We start from the raw sequence: 15,861 nt of genomic DNA on the forward strand, positions 1-15,861 counted from the left end.
TGTAAAAGGCAGCAATCCATCCTGAGAGGTAATGTCAAAAATACTCCCTTTTACTAATGGGAGAGTTGAAATTTCAGCTCAGTGTCCTCAGTATTTTGGGAACATTGGCAATGATGCCTCCTAAACAACAGGTGAAAAAGAGACTTGAGAGAGTGTTCAGAAAATCTAAACCTTTCTAGGGAAACCGTCCAGATCCTTCAGCCTGGAAGCAAAGAACAAACTAAGTCTCTTTTCCCTGAGAATTGTTGGTCCTGCCTTTTTGTACAGAGCAAACTAAACTGTGTTTGCCTCAGCTGGGGAGGTGAGCCATGTGGGACACAGTACTTCATGTGTGAAAGTCAAAATGTGGCTTTCTTTATGCTCAGTTTGCAGTTTGGCCTTCTCAGCTTGCCTTGAGTAGTGGAAAGATTATGTTTACTCCTTAGCAGTCTCTGTTCAGTGTCCCACACTTCCCTCTCAAATATCTGGAAATGTGATGCAGAATAAATGGAACATGTATTGATTTATGCAATGGCCTTAGTGGGGTTTTTTTTTGTGGTGTGGTTTGGCTTCTCTTCCCCCATCTCTAAATCCAGTTTTTGGGTTAAATACGCTCTCTTCATTTTACCATTGTACAGACTATGGAGTTCTGGGGATTTCCTGCAGATGGAAAGGAAGCCACGAATTTTGAAGCTGTTGAAAAACTCTGAAGCTCAAATCTCTACAGCTATTCCAGACAGCCTTTGGAACACCAAAGCAAGTTTTATTACAGAGATTGGTTTGCGTTACACTCATTTATTAAAACCTAAGGACATCTTTATAAAAACTACTGTATATAAAGACGAGAGCAGTGCAATAGCAGTGTAAAACACATTTTTGGTTTACTTGGCAATCACCGTAGAAAGACGACATGATTCATAATATGAAGTCAGAGAATGCTGCAAAAAATAGGACAGGATTAGACCAGAAACTAGATTAGCAAATCACTGGACACTGGCACGTATTGATTTCAAACATCAAGTGTTATGTAAACAGTATTATCATTGATGTATCAATAAAGAGAAATCACTGCAACCCTAGAATTTCTAGTTAGCTTAATTAGCCTAAAATAGTCTGCTGACTATCAAAATAGACTATTGTACTGTATATATATGATCTTCTTAGTAATTTACTACTTTTGTAAAAGGAGGACTAGAAGAAATGCCTGTCTTACAGAAGGGAAATTCTGAGGCTGAGAAAAGGTGTTTCCTCCCAGCCAGGGGCTGAGGTTTTGTTTTTGTTGCTTTACTCTCCATACACAATCACAGGCGGCAGAACAGAACTGACTTTAGAAAATCATTTTGACGTGTTGACTTCACCGCTTCTTGAGCAGACAGTCCTCATACAGAAATCACAGCTGTAGTAAAACTATAAAAAACAGGTGTCTAAAATAGCTGCTACAATATGCTGAATTATACATTAAGAGGCCAGATTATTTTCACTCTGTTTTTTGTAAAATCCATAACCAGGCACGAAAGATGGTTAAACTACAACACCAAGTCCTGCACAAACTTTACAACTTATCTTTTGATGTCCTACGTTATACACAGCAATTACTAAGGAGTTGGACACGGTTCTCAGTGAAACAGAAGAGAGGAAATTATTTGGACAGAGGAAGAGGCTTCTGGAGCAGGAAGGTCACTAATAGCCACTGAGATAGCTGCCATTGTCACATAGGGGGTATAAAGTATTCACTCTTGTGAGTGTTTATTTCAGATCCCTTATTTTTCCAAACATATCAGGATGGACATAGAGGAAAATACAATTATTTTAGTCCAGATCATTTCTTTTTAGAGAAGGATTGCATTTGAACCAGTCTCTCTGCAGAAAAAACTGAAAAACTCATTGCAGTTTATCTGGGCCATCGTAATTTTGATCAAGTAAATGCAGGGGGATATCAGAGCAGAGCTACAGAGGTGGCTGAGATGTTCAGGTGGCTGTTTGTGTAGCCAGTGCTCTTCTCCAGTGTCCCAACACCAAGGAAGAAGGGCTGATAGAAATGGTTGTAGGGAAATATGTAGTACACTATTTCCCTTAAATTTAAGGCCCAGCTAGAATTAGTCTTATTCAGGATCTTTTATTCTGCCCAAGTAGAGAGACTATCAGGTGATTATAACAACACAAGTGATGAAAAATTCCTCACCAGCTACGACATGGATTTATCCATAAATTAATTGGTAGGCAAATTCAGAATTTCAGCCAGAGAGTATCTACCTTATATTAACTGGCTCTGTATAGAGAATAAAAGAAAACAAACAAACAAAAAGCACATCCATTACAAGGTATACGTGTACTAGAAGTAAAGCATAAAACTGCTCATTAATAACGCACAATTCCCAAAGGGAAAAAAACCCTTACAAAATACAGTAAGTCACACAAACCAGTATCTAATACAAATTCCTTTATGAACATAAGCTTTTTCCAAAGCTCTCTGTGGCAGTCATCACCTCACAATGAAAGCAGGTGCTGGGAGAAGGTAAAAGGACCAAGCAGTTACTGCACAGCGCCACACTGGTGACTGTGGATACTTTTTTGGGGTGTCTGCAGGTGTTATAGATCTTGGAGCCAACGAGGAAGTGTGGAGGAGGCAAGATGCTGGCATGGGTGTCATCACCTCCAGCTACTCGGTTTCCTTTGCTTTTCTTGGAGAGTTCTTAAGGTGTGACACAGGTGTAACACCCCAGCTGCACTGCGGCAGCTCCCTACAGGCTGGCAGGGTGTGCAGGAGCTTCTGTGATGAGTGAGAGTGGGCCAGGTTCAAGCTTTCAGGATGGAATTTAATGCCTGCAGGGCGGCACTCCTGCCTGTGAGTTCGTTCTTTTAGGCACTGCCTGCCCTTACTCAGTGTTACCCAGCACGTTTAGTTGTTCGTTTACAGAGAAAAGGGGGACGTGCATGTTGGTATGCTGCTCATATTGAGATTTATTTGAAGACTGGGCTTCCACTCCTGTGGTTTTCAGCCTCATTGGGTCCTCCAACACTATTTATTCCTTTATAGTTTTAGTTACATACCATCCTGAACTCCAGTAGCTGTGAGCTAACTCAAATCACTGAGAAGAGTGTCCCCTTTGAGTTCAACAGAAGACTAAAATTCATTCAGCCGAAGAGCTAAAAAGGGAACATTTTATTATTCATTAACGAGGTGTTCCTCATGTTGTGGTTATGGGGTAAAATGTATGGTTATTTTAAAGTTACTGAGATTTGCAGGACAAAATATTAGACATGAAGGATTAAATTGGCATTATCATGGCCTTGTGTTATGATTTCCAGATGAACTCCTCTGTCTGGCTGTCATTGCCAGGTTCTCCATGCAAATATCTTAAATAACCAAATTTCACAGGATTTGTCTACGTGGTTGATACTGTATGATTTTAAAACAACCCCATCCTGTGGAAAGTTACATCAACCTATTGCAACCCAGTGATCAAGTGCTCCACATACTGGTGTGGCAGTCATTGCCTTTCTGGCTTACAAATGGATTCTGAGACTTGTATGGGGTAAACTCTGCAGCCAGTCATTGGCAAGGGGACAGTGGCATTATTGCTTTTGAAATACAGTTTGTTTTTTGTTCTGTTTTTTTTTTCCTGTTTCTCTTTCAGCTTCAAAGAGTATGGGGGTGGGATGGTGTTGCATCCTAATAAAGTTCTTCAAGAACCTGAATTTAAGATGGACTCGGATGTCTTAGCAGAATCATTGCCAGTGATCTAAAAATGTGCATTATGGTTGAAGTGATTGCTACCCTGCAGTCTGACTCACTGAAAGGGCTCTGCTGACCTTTGCAATGCATAGGACAGTATGGTTAACAGGGATATGGATTGCCAGCATCTACCCTGCTGTGACAAAATGTTCACCAGAGAACTTTGGGAAAACTCACATTCAGGATTCTGACACTTAGGCTGAGATTAGGCTCAAATGGCAATTGATGGATGGGGAGGCAAAGAAAAGTTATCTACCAAAGGTTTGTCTTGTGGTCATTTTTCAGCTTTGTGTGGATTTGCCAGAGCAACTTAATTTTCTTCCTATTGAGCATTTTCACAAACATGATGCTTCCTTTCAGAGATAATAGTGTCAGTCTAGAATTAAAATATTGCTTACAGACTACTTTCTCCTGGAGACTCTTTCTATATCATTTGCCTGTAGAAGTTGTTTGAATGGTGTCCGTCTTCAAGTGACTTGCTCAGTCTTCCTCTCATAGTCCTTCTCTCTCCTGCTTATCCATAATTTTTTCAGCTCTTGTAATTTCGTTGATTTTCTTGAAAGCTGCTCCTTGAAGTCTGGTCTTACCTCTCCCATCTTGAGGCACATCAATATAATTTTCTGGAAGACACAAAGCACAAATGGTTTCCATAATGTTTCAGGAGCACCCAATGCCGAAGTATTTCCTGTAATGAAAAGCTTTTAGTGTTCTCAGCTGCAGATTTAATTTGTGGAGGCAAGACAGAAGAAGGAAAAGCATAAGGAAGAAAGAGGAGGTGTTAAGAGGTCTCTGCCTTCCCTTGTTAGTTCTGTTTGGTCTGGTATGACCCTGTGTGTGCTTTGGATGGCGGAATTCTCCTTTTCATTTCTGATTCTGCATATCCAGAGTGGGAGGTTAAGCTTGTTTCTCCCTGTTCAAATCAAACTGGACCTGGCTGCTTACTCTGACCCCTATTACTATGAGAAAAATGTGCTTTTATTTCCACACATATATGTGGGGAAATAATATATTTATGTGCTTTCCTCACAGAAGTGTTGCAAGTATTACTAAGCTTTCTGCTCGCAGAGCCTTCTGGACATTACAGCTGCTTTAAATCTGCAGCTTTAAATCTTGTGCAGAGTGTGCAGCTGGCTGTGTGAGCCATCCACAGACAGCTACAGCAGGGTGCAGGGCACTGAGCTGAAGGTCCAGCTAGGGAATGTTTTGAGGCAGAGTTAAGATCACTAATCATAGTAACAAATTAGAGAAATACATCTGTCCACCAGGGAGGACCTCCAGACAGAAATATGTGATATTCTTAAAACTCTGAGTGTTTAAGCGTTCACCCAAAACTCAGCCACATGACACCTGCCAAGGTTTGACAGCTAATTTCTTTCTAATAATAAAATAGCCTACACAGCCTTATTCATGTTAGAGTTACAAAAAAAAAGTGTTGTTTTGTTCTGTCACTGTCCTTTTTTGATACTGGTAGAAATGCGTATTTACACCTTGTAAGGTCTGCACACAGATGAAGTTTAAAATGAGTTGTTCATATCTAGTAGAGAGTCTCAGGAGGCTTAGCTGTAACTAATTTTAAAAATGCCTGGGGAGAGAGAAGCTGAAGACTATGAGTGCATGTCATGGCTTGCAGGCACCTCTGTCCTTCACAGCACCTTCAGTTGTTTCTTTTCACTCTTTTGTAGATTTCCACGTGTGCTTCCCCTCCTGTGAAATGCTTTACTAATCTGTTATCTCCGTAATTTACATCACTAGGCTGTTTGACAGGATGCAGTTTATTTATCTATCTTTGCTTTTAAAGAAACATTTAGAGATGAAGCAGATAGAGCAGGCATTGGTGTGTCCCAGGACAGTGTGCAATTTTAAATGTGTCTGACCTATCAGCCAGTTACTCTTTACCTGGGTGTCCCAAAGTTGCTGCTGGCCAGGTCCTTCAGGTTAGTGTAAAATCAAGAGTGTCATCAAGGTGGTGTAAAGTGAGAGTTACTGGAGCTCCTGGACCCAAAGACCACGGCAAAGTTCATGAATATTTGTATGCAGCACAGAAGCTAAAACATTACTCCTGTGAGTAGCCTGGATTTCCTGCCAATTCCTCTCATCTGTCTAAAGCTATGGGAGAATGAGTGGGAGGATGTGGACAGCAGAGCCAGCAACATACTCAGCTCTGAAAGCCTCTCACAGCAAGTAGGAAACCCTGCATTTTCCAAGCTGGATGAGTCTGAGCCAAATCCACAGCTTGTCCCTGAAACCAAACCCTGACAGGACAGTTGCTAGGTTAAAAGGTCCTCTTCCCCTACGAAAAACGAGATGGGGTGTGTGATTGATTGATTGATTGATTGACTGGGGGCTGGACCAGTAAGGTTGAGAGGCCCTGCTTCATATCATTTTGGAATAGCGGGACTCTGTAAAAATACCCGCCTTTTCCTAAGAAAGGCAAATGCTTACTTCCACGTGCAGGAGTGTTATATTCCAGTCTCCTGACATGGCATGCTCGGCAACAGAAACACTGCGTTTGTCACTTCTGTCAGAGGTTTTAATGCACTTAGAGCTGAAGCCTGTGCTCTGCAGGTGGCTCAGGTTGCTCCTTTTCCCTGGCAGAGGCTGTTGTCACTGTACAACACCCCAGGCTGCTGCTCTACCTGGCTGCTCAATGAACAGCACCCAGCCAAGCCACATCAACAGGGGGGAACCGTCGCTAGAGGACACAGAGAAAATGATACTCACACTCCAACTCCAGAACAAAAGAAGGCTCACTTTATTTTGATTACCTTGTTTATATAGATTCTGGACAATGACTAGGGATAGGAGAACAAGGTTACCGCCTCTCCATCACTCTGGCCAGGCTAGAAGTCAATCAATTATCCCTCATCAGAGAGGAATGTGAAAAATAACCACTTGTTTATGTTACAAGCATGAGAAGACTCTACTACAAAAACGTAAACATTCACAGAAGGCTAACAGAATACCGCAACAGGGAATGATGAGATGAGATACTGGGAAGAAATTCTTTACCATGAGGGTGGGGAGGCCCTGGCACAAACTGCCCAGAGAAGCTGCGGCTGCCCCATCCCTGGAGTGTCCAAGGTCAGGTTGGACAGGGTTTGGAGCAGCCTAGGATAGTAGAAGGTGTCCCTGCCCATGCAGGGGGTGTGACTGGATAATCTCTAAGGTCCTTTCCAACCCAAGTCACTCTGTGATTCTGTGACTTTCGTTGCCTGACAGCCAACTAAAACACTGCCTCTCTTTGACAGCAATAATTGCTTGGTGGCTCCGTTCTGCTGGAATGAAGTGCCACCCGTTATTAATGAAGGAATGATTCAGAGCCTCTGGAGACCAAGTTTTTCCAGAGATTTCTGACATATTTCCAACAAATGAGGTAGAGTTGCCACATTCATCATTACAAGGCCGCTGGTTAAGTTGGTGTTTTCATAAAAGCTCCACTGATCAGCACGGTCCCTTCAAGCCTCAGATCCACCCTGGATCCATGACTTACACAAGGTGTGGCTCACAGCTCACATGAAAGAAACCACTGTCTGCATCTGCTCAGGTTTTACTCTGGCATAAAACGGCACTACACTGATCTGAGCAGGCCTGCTGTGGTCTGCATCTGTCGAGGTTCTGCTGCAGTGCCTTCCACTCTGGTCAGTGGGATTGGGAGAAAAGCTTTTGCTCTCTCTGGTCCCAGGCAGAGCTGGGATGCCAGGCTAACAAACAGCCTTCTGCAGTAAGAAGCCCTTGGTGGCTACACCGATTGTTACAGGAAACAGGAATGTGCCCTCCTCTCCCAGAACGGGAAGAATGAGGGAGAACAAAGCACAATGCACCAGACTTCGTAAAAGCCCCACCAGTTTGAAAGGAAAGACATGAGAAATTAATTGCAGGACTAGCACTAAATGAAAAGCCATTCAGTTGCCTAAATATATTGCAAACAAACAAACGAACAAAGAAAAATAGAATATAATCTAATCCCTCTGCCCATGAAGTCTGCCAAAGAGCAGGGAAATAATTTTCATAGTTTGGCATCTGTTGACTCCTATGGCTGTGTTATACAGAGCACGTAACATTATATCCAAAATATATACTGAAAGGTTGCTTGGGTTACCAATACTAATTCTTACAAGTTACAAAATAAGGAATGCTGCTGGTTCCATCTCAATTTGACCATCTTGTTTGCGTGAAAGAAAGTGGAAAGTCTCAGACTTTTTAGGTGGGGGTCCTCTTTTTTTTTTTTTTTTTTTTTTTTTTTTTTGGGAGAACATCAAAATAGCTGCATGATTCAGGTTTTTCCAATGCAGAAGAAACTTCAACAACAAGAAAAATTTGTTTCAGGCCCGCTCAGTACTGAAGAGATTGAATGTTCAGGGTTTTTTAAATTGACAAGGAGCAACTCAGCATTATGCAGTGGCCCTGGGTGCTGCCATCTTACCATAAAGGAGCATTGGAATTGCCTCTATTTTCATCCCCAGGCAGAACTACCTCACTTTTGATGGATCACAAATTCTCCTCTGGTCTAGCTGGGAAATGCATCCCAGCACCTGCACGAGGTTCAGATGAGAGGAGGACCTTAAGTGGTGGCAAATCGGTTCTGTCACAGCCACTGCATAAAATGACCATCACTGATAGCCACTGCCAATATTTCTAAATAATAGCTGGCTCAGGGAAGATAGACATCTGGTGCTTAAGAGTTTAAACAAAAGTCAGGCACTGGAAATGTTCAACTTGAAAAACAGACTGAAATTCCAACTCAAGTACTGTTTCCTACCACAGCTGACAGTTCCACAAAAATTGAGAGAAATGCCAAAATGTTTGAAAGCAAATACCTCAGGACGGTGTTAAGGTTTAAACGGAATAAACGTGCAGTACATGCCTGATTCACCAGAGTTAAACAATGTCGCTTTGCAGGTGGGAAGAAAGCATTTGGATTATTTAAATTTCCCATGCGTTATGCTTACAGCAGCCTATCAGCTCACGCTGCAACGAGCTAACACCAGCACAGTGTCTGTGAGGCCAGACACAAGGTGCGAATGTCACCTGTCAGGCTGTTCTCCTTTCCACCGAGGAAATGCAGGTGGGAAATGGGCATGTGCTTACTTCAGCTTACTCCTTCACAGCTGGATCGCTTGTCCGTGTAATGGGAGCTAATGATCACCTAAGGGCATCATGTGTTAAATAGGCGATCGCTGTCAGCTGTCTCAGACATCGCAGCACTGACCGTTTACAATGCATTACTAGAAATGCTTATTAGAAATAAAACACCTTGTGAAGCAGCACAATTTTAAAGAGGTTTCCATCTGAAGAGTTTGCTATGAGTGCTGGTAAGTCTGCTTTTTAAATTGCTCACCACATTTCTTAAGAATCTCATCTCTTACAGACCAGTTTAAGCTTGTGCAACTCCTGTAAGGGCTCAGGGGATGTAACCCGAACTGCACACAGCATCACATCACTTCTGAGAGCTGCTCCCTGGGTTTGGAGGAACTTTAGACGCTTTGGGAGGATCACGTGTTCCCAAGGGTCAGGCTGGTTCAGGCAGAGAGCTGCTGGCAGGTGTCAGGCAGGTACCCACCAGCCAGGTCGTGCTGCTGTCCTGCAGAGGAAGGTTGGTGGGTCAGGGGAGGTGCAGGGCTGCTCTCCGTGTCAGAGGGACAGACAAGAACTTGAAAGATTTAAACTCCAATGCTGCTTTTTTGCCAGGTAAATCTGAAACCAATGCTAAGGCCTTGTAATTAACAACAGCTGTGTACCCACCACTGGTGTGCACTCACCCATGAGACTGGGTTATCACAGCAGTGGATGGGCTTTGTTTGCCTCTCTGAATTACTTTTAAATTTGATTCTGTGACTTTTTGTTGCTACTACTGAGCTCAGAGATGGTTTTCAGAGGAACACTTTGCTAGTAGGATATGTTTGGGCTTCACACTGGTAGGCTCACTGGTTTGGACTTGTGTCTAGGGCACTGCTGTGATCTGGAAGGCAGAGAGCTGGGAAATAAATTGCAACCAGTCAGGAATAGGTTCTGTTACAGCACTATGGTCACACTATCAAAGATCTGGCTGCTCTTTTGGTAGGTGAGGCTTAGGATCTGCTTGGATCCAAGGCTTATGCCCTACCAATGGGTGCAGGAGATTTGGCACTTGGAGTCAGCCTGGAGAGGTGCTGCAGGCAAGGACTGGCCTGTCCAGCTCCTTCCCCTGAACTGTGGGTGTTAAAGCAGCAGCTCCTTAACTTCTGCTGTTAATACAGCTGCCTGGCCAACAGACCAAAGCTAAGAGGGAAAACTGGTTTCCTGTAGAGTTTCTGGGATTTCTATAATTGTGCAAATTAAATACATCTTTTGTCCCATCGGCTGTGTTGGGTGGGAGAGGAATGAAACCACACAGCATACAATTTTTTTTTTTTTTTTTTTTTTTTTTTTTTTTTTTTTTTACTAATGGCCATATTTTACAATACTTGCTAAGAGCAAGTGAAACAATTGGGTTGCTAACATAAACAAACATTACTTACTGTAAATAATGGTTTCTGAAGTAATCCTACGCTCCTGAAAGTCAAGTATATTTCAATTAGTAGCAGTGTTTTTCATTTGGTAGTTCCTGAATTGGTTGATACTCCTGAACACTGCTCTGGAAAGTAAAAACATCCAGGAGAATTTCTGAGGTTTGTTTTTATGTTAAATGGAAATATGAAGCATTCAAAGTTTGATTTACAAGTTTTGAATGGAGGAACAGATGAAGGTTTGAGGACATAAACTGAAAGATGATCACTGAAAAGCTGTGTTTTTCCTCCCTGAAAAGCTGCAGTCTGACTTTTCTGAAATGATTTCTTTCTCCTCTGATTTCAGAGAAATACTCAAAACACCCCCGGCCTTCCAAAGTGTCTTAAAAGAGTGCATGGCCAATTACAAGTAAAACTGAAAATTAGTTGGACTTACTAATTCTGCAGATATTTATGAAACCCTCATATCACTACCAGGCTGCCTGAAATCAGATGTGTCGCCTGAGGCTGAAATTCATCCTGTTAATTGTTGAATAATTTTCCTGCTAATAAGTGACAGTCCCTAAACAGCTGATACACCTGAACTGAAATTTCTTTGTATGATTCACAAAAAAACACCCCAGCCCTGGTTTTGCTATGTAAACAGTTCGAGCTGCTTTTAAGTTTTTTCAAGACCCCAAGACATCAAAATGCCAAGCTGAATGTGGGCATCATGTGAGGAACTTATTATTCCACTTGAGACTGTGCTCATTTTCACATCTTTTTCATGTAACTGGAGTGACCAAATAGCTTTAATTGCACTCCTGTCATAAAGGAAGATATTTAAGAACAGAGGAACTATTGCTAGAGGCAAGAGAGTATTTTTTTGTCAGCTTCTTTAATGTCTAAGCATGTTGCTTTGGAAAAAATTATTACTGTGTGTAGTGTAATTTAATGGCATAGATACTCCAAGCGGGTTTCATCACATCTACCTGCAGACATCAGAATGGTAAAATGGGTTAATTTCTAGAAGAGTCACCTCAGGGTCCTCTATTGTCAACAGAAATCAACTCTGCAGAGCTCCTTCGCTCTTCCTCAGACAGGATCCAAAAGAAACTGATAGGCTTGGGACTCTGAGGTTCCTGCACTAATTTACAAAATGAAAAGCCCCACTGGCCCCAAAACTGAATTATAGAAATGTGCAGCACTAGTACAGATTTCTCTTAACATCATCTTCACTCTCACACAGCCACAGGCAAATACACAATTTCTTATTAAATATATGCAACTCTGCTTTACAGTCCAGGACCACAAAGTGGAAGGGTTTCTGTAACCTCCTTGTTCTGGTCTCCCTCACCTTTATTCATGACCAGATCTGATGGACACATATAACAGACCCGTAACATCCTAAAAGATTCTGATGGAAAACCCAGGGCCTGTAGGTATCTCCTCAAATACAGCTACCTCTGGAAAGAGAAGCAGATTCTTATCCTACATCTGCATGTGTAGTCCTAGATTCTTTCCCCCCATCTCACAAACTCAGTGGCAAAAAAGGTGAATCCCTGAGGCTTATGACATGCCAAGAGATGCTGCATGTTCCTGTGGGTGGGGTAATAGAAGGGCACTCTCTGGGGCTGATCTTGATCTTCAATTTGTTCTTGGTTCTGCTGTAAAAAACTCTTAAAAAAAAAATAAATCTGTGAACTTGAATTATTTCTGCATCAGTGGTAAGGACTCTGGTTTCAGCTCATCCCAATTTCCCAAAAGCTGATGTCACCAGCCTTCAGAATCTGCTCCTAGAGAGTGGCTCTGACATGCCTCAGACACTCAAATATTCTCCATGTGTGCTGAGCTCTTATACAGCAATGCCAAACCATTTGTCTTAGATCCAGGAGAGCACAGTGGAAAGTACGGGAGGCATTACAAAAGCGTGCCCTTCTGTGTTAAAATTCAGGTACACGATAGGAGAAAAAGGCCTCCTTTGTGCTGACTGACTATTTGAATTTAATAGATCCTCTAGAAATTGCAAGTGAGGTTTAAAAAAAAAAAAAAAAAGCAGTATAACTTGGCATGTGATTTATGATGTAGCTTATTAGGACACTGCCCTTCCCTGCTTACACAGTCTCCTAATGCACTGAAAATACTGACAGGGATATTTTAAAAACCCACAAACACCAAAACTTTGCTTGATTCAGATAGAAGAGCACTTACAGAGCATCCTGGTAACTTTCAATCTTTTTTAATCAATTTATTTGTAAATGAAGGACATAATTTAAAACGCTGGCTGTGCAAGCTATACTCAGTATAGCTCAGAGTATCTTTACTTATGGGGATGGTCAATTCTAAGTGTTGTAACAGGTCTTTGCAAGTTACAGCTGAGGGTAAATGCAGCTCACTTATACAAGACAATGTGGTTTGTACCTTGGCGTAAATTATACAGAAAAGTTAGTGAGTAGAGGAGAAACGTGGCCAGATGTAAGGAATGCATGTGTTTGTTTATGTAGCTATTCATCTGGCTCACAGTTCCTGTATATAATCTCTGACATTTTTTATATAGGTAGCTTAGTTTCTGTAAAATTCAAGAACAGTCTGCTGAGGTAAACAACAGCTCAGGCCAGCCTCCATCAGGCGAATATCCTGCTCTTTTTGCCCTAAAATCTTGGCATCAGCAAAATTCAATCTATTAAAATTGCTGCCTAGCATGTCCTGATGTCCGACAGAGGCTAATACCCAACCACTTTTGTGGAAATTGAACTGCTGAAACACACTGCAAGGGAAAAGGGGTCAGCCAAACATTAGATTGGAATGTTCTGGTACCATTTGCAGAGCTCTGAGGCGCTGACTTCTTTCAAGGCCCACAGAAGTCAAGAGAACTGAAAACCACTGAGATTTCAGGGGACTCACATTAGAAGCAGGACAAGAGTTTCTCTCAGATTCTCTCTGAAAGAAGGAGGCAATGTTGGTTTACAAAGCAGATCAAATGAGTGTATTGCTTGAACTGGATCCCAGCTGGATGAGGAAGAAACACTCCAGGATCTTGTTCCCCTGGTAGGAGGGTGGGTGCTGCAGGGACACGGGGGCAGAACAGTGGAGGAGGAGGAAGGTGCCCAATTCCTGTGCTGGCTTCCAACAGCCAGGCAGCCCCTCTGGGTGCTCTTCAGCTTCTGCACTTCATTTGACTCAGGAAGTTACCCCTCCCTTTCTTTCTTCCATTCCCATCTCTCTCTTTTGAGCATGAACAATCTTTGGAGGCAAGATGCATGTGCTGCTTCCCTCTGCCTCGCCAGAGGCTCAAATTGCTCCAGCTGCACAACCATCTATTTAGGAGGGAGGAATCCATTTCAGCACTTGAGTTTTGAGCACCAAACCTGTGGCTTAGCCCAGAGCTGCATATTTACTCCAAGTTAAATTAGCTTTTTTATTTAGTTCTGCACAATACAGGAGATTCTGTCATTTCTGGAAATAAAATGCCTATTAATGACATGTGAGAAAAAGTATTTTTTGAAAGAGTTATTCCTTTTACCAAGAGCTTTATTTTCTGCTCTCACTTTTCAGTATTAAGCGGGCTAGTCTTCTGAGTCAAAGCTCAAGAGAAAAGTATGTAGTAATTATTGTGTTGAGAGCTTTCATTGTAGGATGAAACCAGTCATGTTTCCTGCAACTGTTCTGTGTATGTTTTTCTCTTCACAACTGAATTTGTGTGGCTTTTCTAGCACCAGGAAAATTTCAACTATTTCTTTTAAAATACGTTTCTGAAGATACTTCAAAAAAACAACACAGAACAGCTTTTTAACATTAACAAAAGTATCAACAGCTAAAATCAATAGGAGTAAAGCCTTTGAAATTTAATCTAGCTCCTTTTTTGGCTTCCTGTTGTAGATACACTATATGTTTCCTTGCACATAACCATCCAAGCAATAAATAATTTTTAACTTTGGTTCTTTGTAGTTAGGAGCAGAAGGGCAACACCCACAACACCATCACTGGTAACAGCACTACATACTGGAAATGATGTTAGAAAGGCAATTTTATGCAGAAATGCTTCTTCCCTCTTTCCTCCCTGCCTTTCCCACATAAAAAAGTGATAGGAGAAACTGAAGTGTGCTGTGATGTGGAAAGAGAAGAGGCCAAGGACTGTGGGCAATTTTAGCAGAGTGCAAAAGGCAAGAAAACAATTTCTTTCCTGTGGTTATCTGAGCTGTGTGGCTGGTTTTACACAGAAACATGTTTTGACGCCAGTGCTGGAACTGTGACTGGTTTATTATTTTTAAATTGTCTCACAGCTGCATCTAGATATGGGTGTGCTGGGGCAGCAAATGTCCTTTGGCTGCAACAGGAACTTTGTGCATGGCTCAGTGACAGTGTATGACTCCTGCAGAGCAGCATTTCTTGGGTCACAGAGAAAGAAAAACAGTGCTTGGTTGGTGCCACAGGACTGAGGAATTCCACTTGGCATGGCATGGTTTGAATGATAATTTATGAAGTGGGGAAATTTTTTGTTGTGTACCATTACGGCTGCCAGCTGGTGGGTTATTCTTGTTTTGTTCTACGTTACTTTTCATTGTTTGCTCCTCCCCCCACCCCCTTTTTTTTTTTTTTTTCCATCTGTGTGCACATTTCACATTGTGGATCTGCTGCATGCTCATTTTTTAATGACAGAAGTTTAAGCTTCTTAGGGCTGCCCAGTGATAACTGCAGCTATCATGTGCGTGCCTTAACATTAGAGGAAAAGCAGAAAGGCTGTAAGAATTCAGGATGATTAATTCCACAACAGCTTTTACACGCACACACTGTAACAGACCCCACTGATTGATGCTCTCCTGTCCACTATAATCTCACAGCATTTCCACACAAAAAGTTGGAAGCCTGCTACGTACAAAAATAATTTTCACCTCTACAGTGCTGCTACCACCAGTGGCTCTCTGAGCCCCCAGGACCTGAGAGACGAGGACTGGGCAGGTGGTGCCAGGATGAGGCTTTGCCCAGAGATTCCCATTCTTTGGAGTGATTATGCAATCACTGCACAGCCCACTGGCATCAGCAGCGATTATGCAGCAGCTGCATAATCAGGCACTTATTGGAAGAGGTGGGGAAGGAAGAAGGTCACATCTTTGTCCCCGGCAGTCCTGAATTCCAGAGGGGGATACCACTGGAGAAGAGCGTTGTGTGAGTTGTGATGTGCAGCTGTTGGTTTGTTTTCTGACTGCTCAGGGAGCACGATGTGCTTGCCATGCTGGGAAAATCTGATGCTTGGGTCACACCAACCCCCTGCAGCTCCAGGCTGGGCAGAGGGGCTGGAAAGCCAGGAAAGGCCCTGGGGGTGCTGGGACAGCGGCTGGACAGGAGCCCAGGTGGGCAAGAGGCCAGTGGCACCTGGGCTGTGCCAGCCATGGTGTGGCAGCAGGGCCAGGACAGTGACTGTCCCCTGTGCTGGGCACTGCTGGGGCCACAACTCGAATCCTGTGTCCATTTCTGGACCCTCAGAAGACAGACATTGAGGAGCTGGAGCAGCAGGAGGGGCTGAAGGAGCTGGGAGGGCTCAGCCTGGAGTAAAAAAGGCTCATGGGGGACCTTGTTCTTTACCACTACCAGGAAGAAGGTGGAAGTTGATTTCTTCTCCCAGATAACAAGTGATAGGGTAAGAGGAAACAGCCTCAAATGGCACCAGGGGAGGTTTAGATT

General features: G+C 42.7%; 1 protein-coding gene across 4 annotated transcripts in view; it reads right to left on the reverse strand.

Annotated features, from left to right (window-relative positions):
* Positions 1-721: 721 nt before the first annotated feature.
* The window catches only part of SHISAL1 (shisa like 1), a 72,938-nt gene continuing 57,798 nt past the window's right edge, over positions 722-15,861 (reverse strand). For all 4 annotated transcript variants that reach the window (XR_005700659.2, XM_040063130.2, XM_040063129.1 and 1 more), the window contains one exon: positions 722-4,335. Coding sequence is in view for 3 of the 4 variants with exons in the window: in XM_040063130.2 (XP_039919064.1) it covers position 4,335 (1 nt within the window). In the remaining variant the exon portion in view is untranslated. The remainder of the gene's footprint in view (positions 4,336-15,861) is intronic.

Source organism: Hirundo rustica, chromosome 4 (assembly GCF_015227805.2).
Source record: "Hirundo rustica isolate bHirRus1 chromosome 4, bHirRus1.pri.v3, whole genome shotgun sequence".
In the NCBI taxonomy this organism is placed as follows: Eukaryota; Metazoa; Chordata; class Aves; order Passeriformes; family Hirundinidae; genus Hirundo; species Hirundo rustica.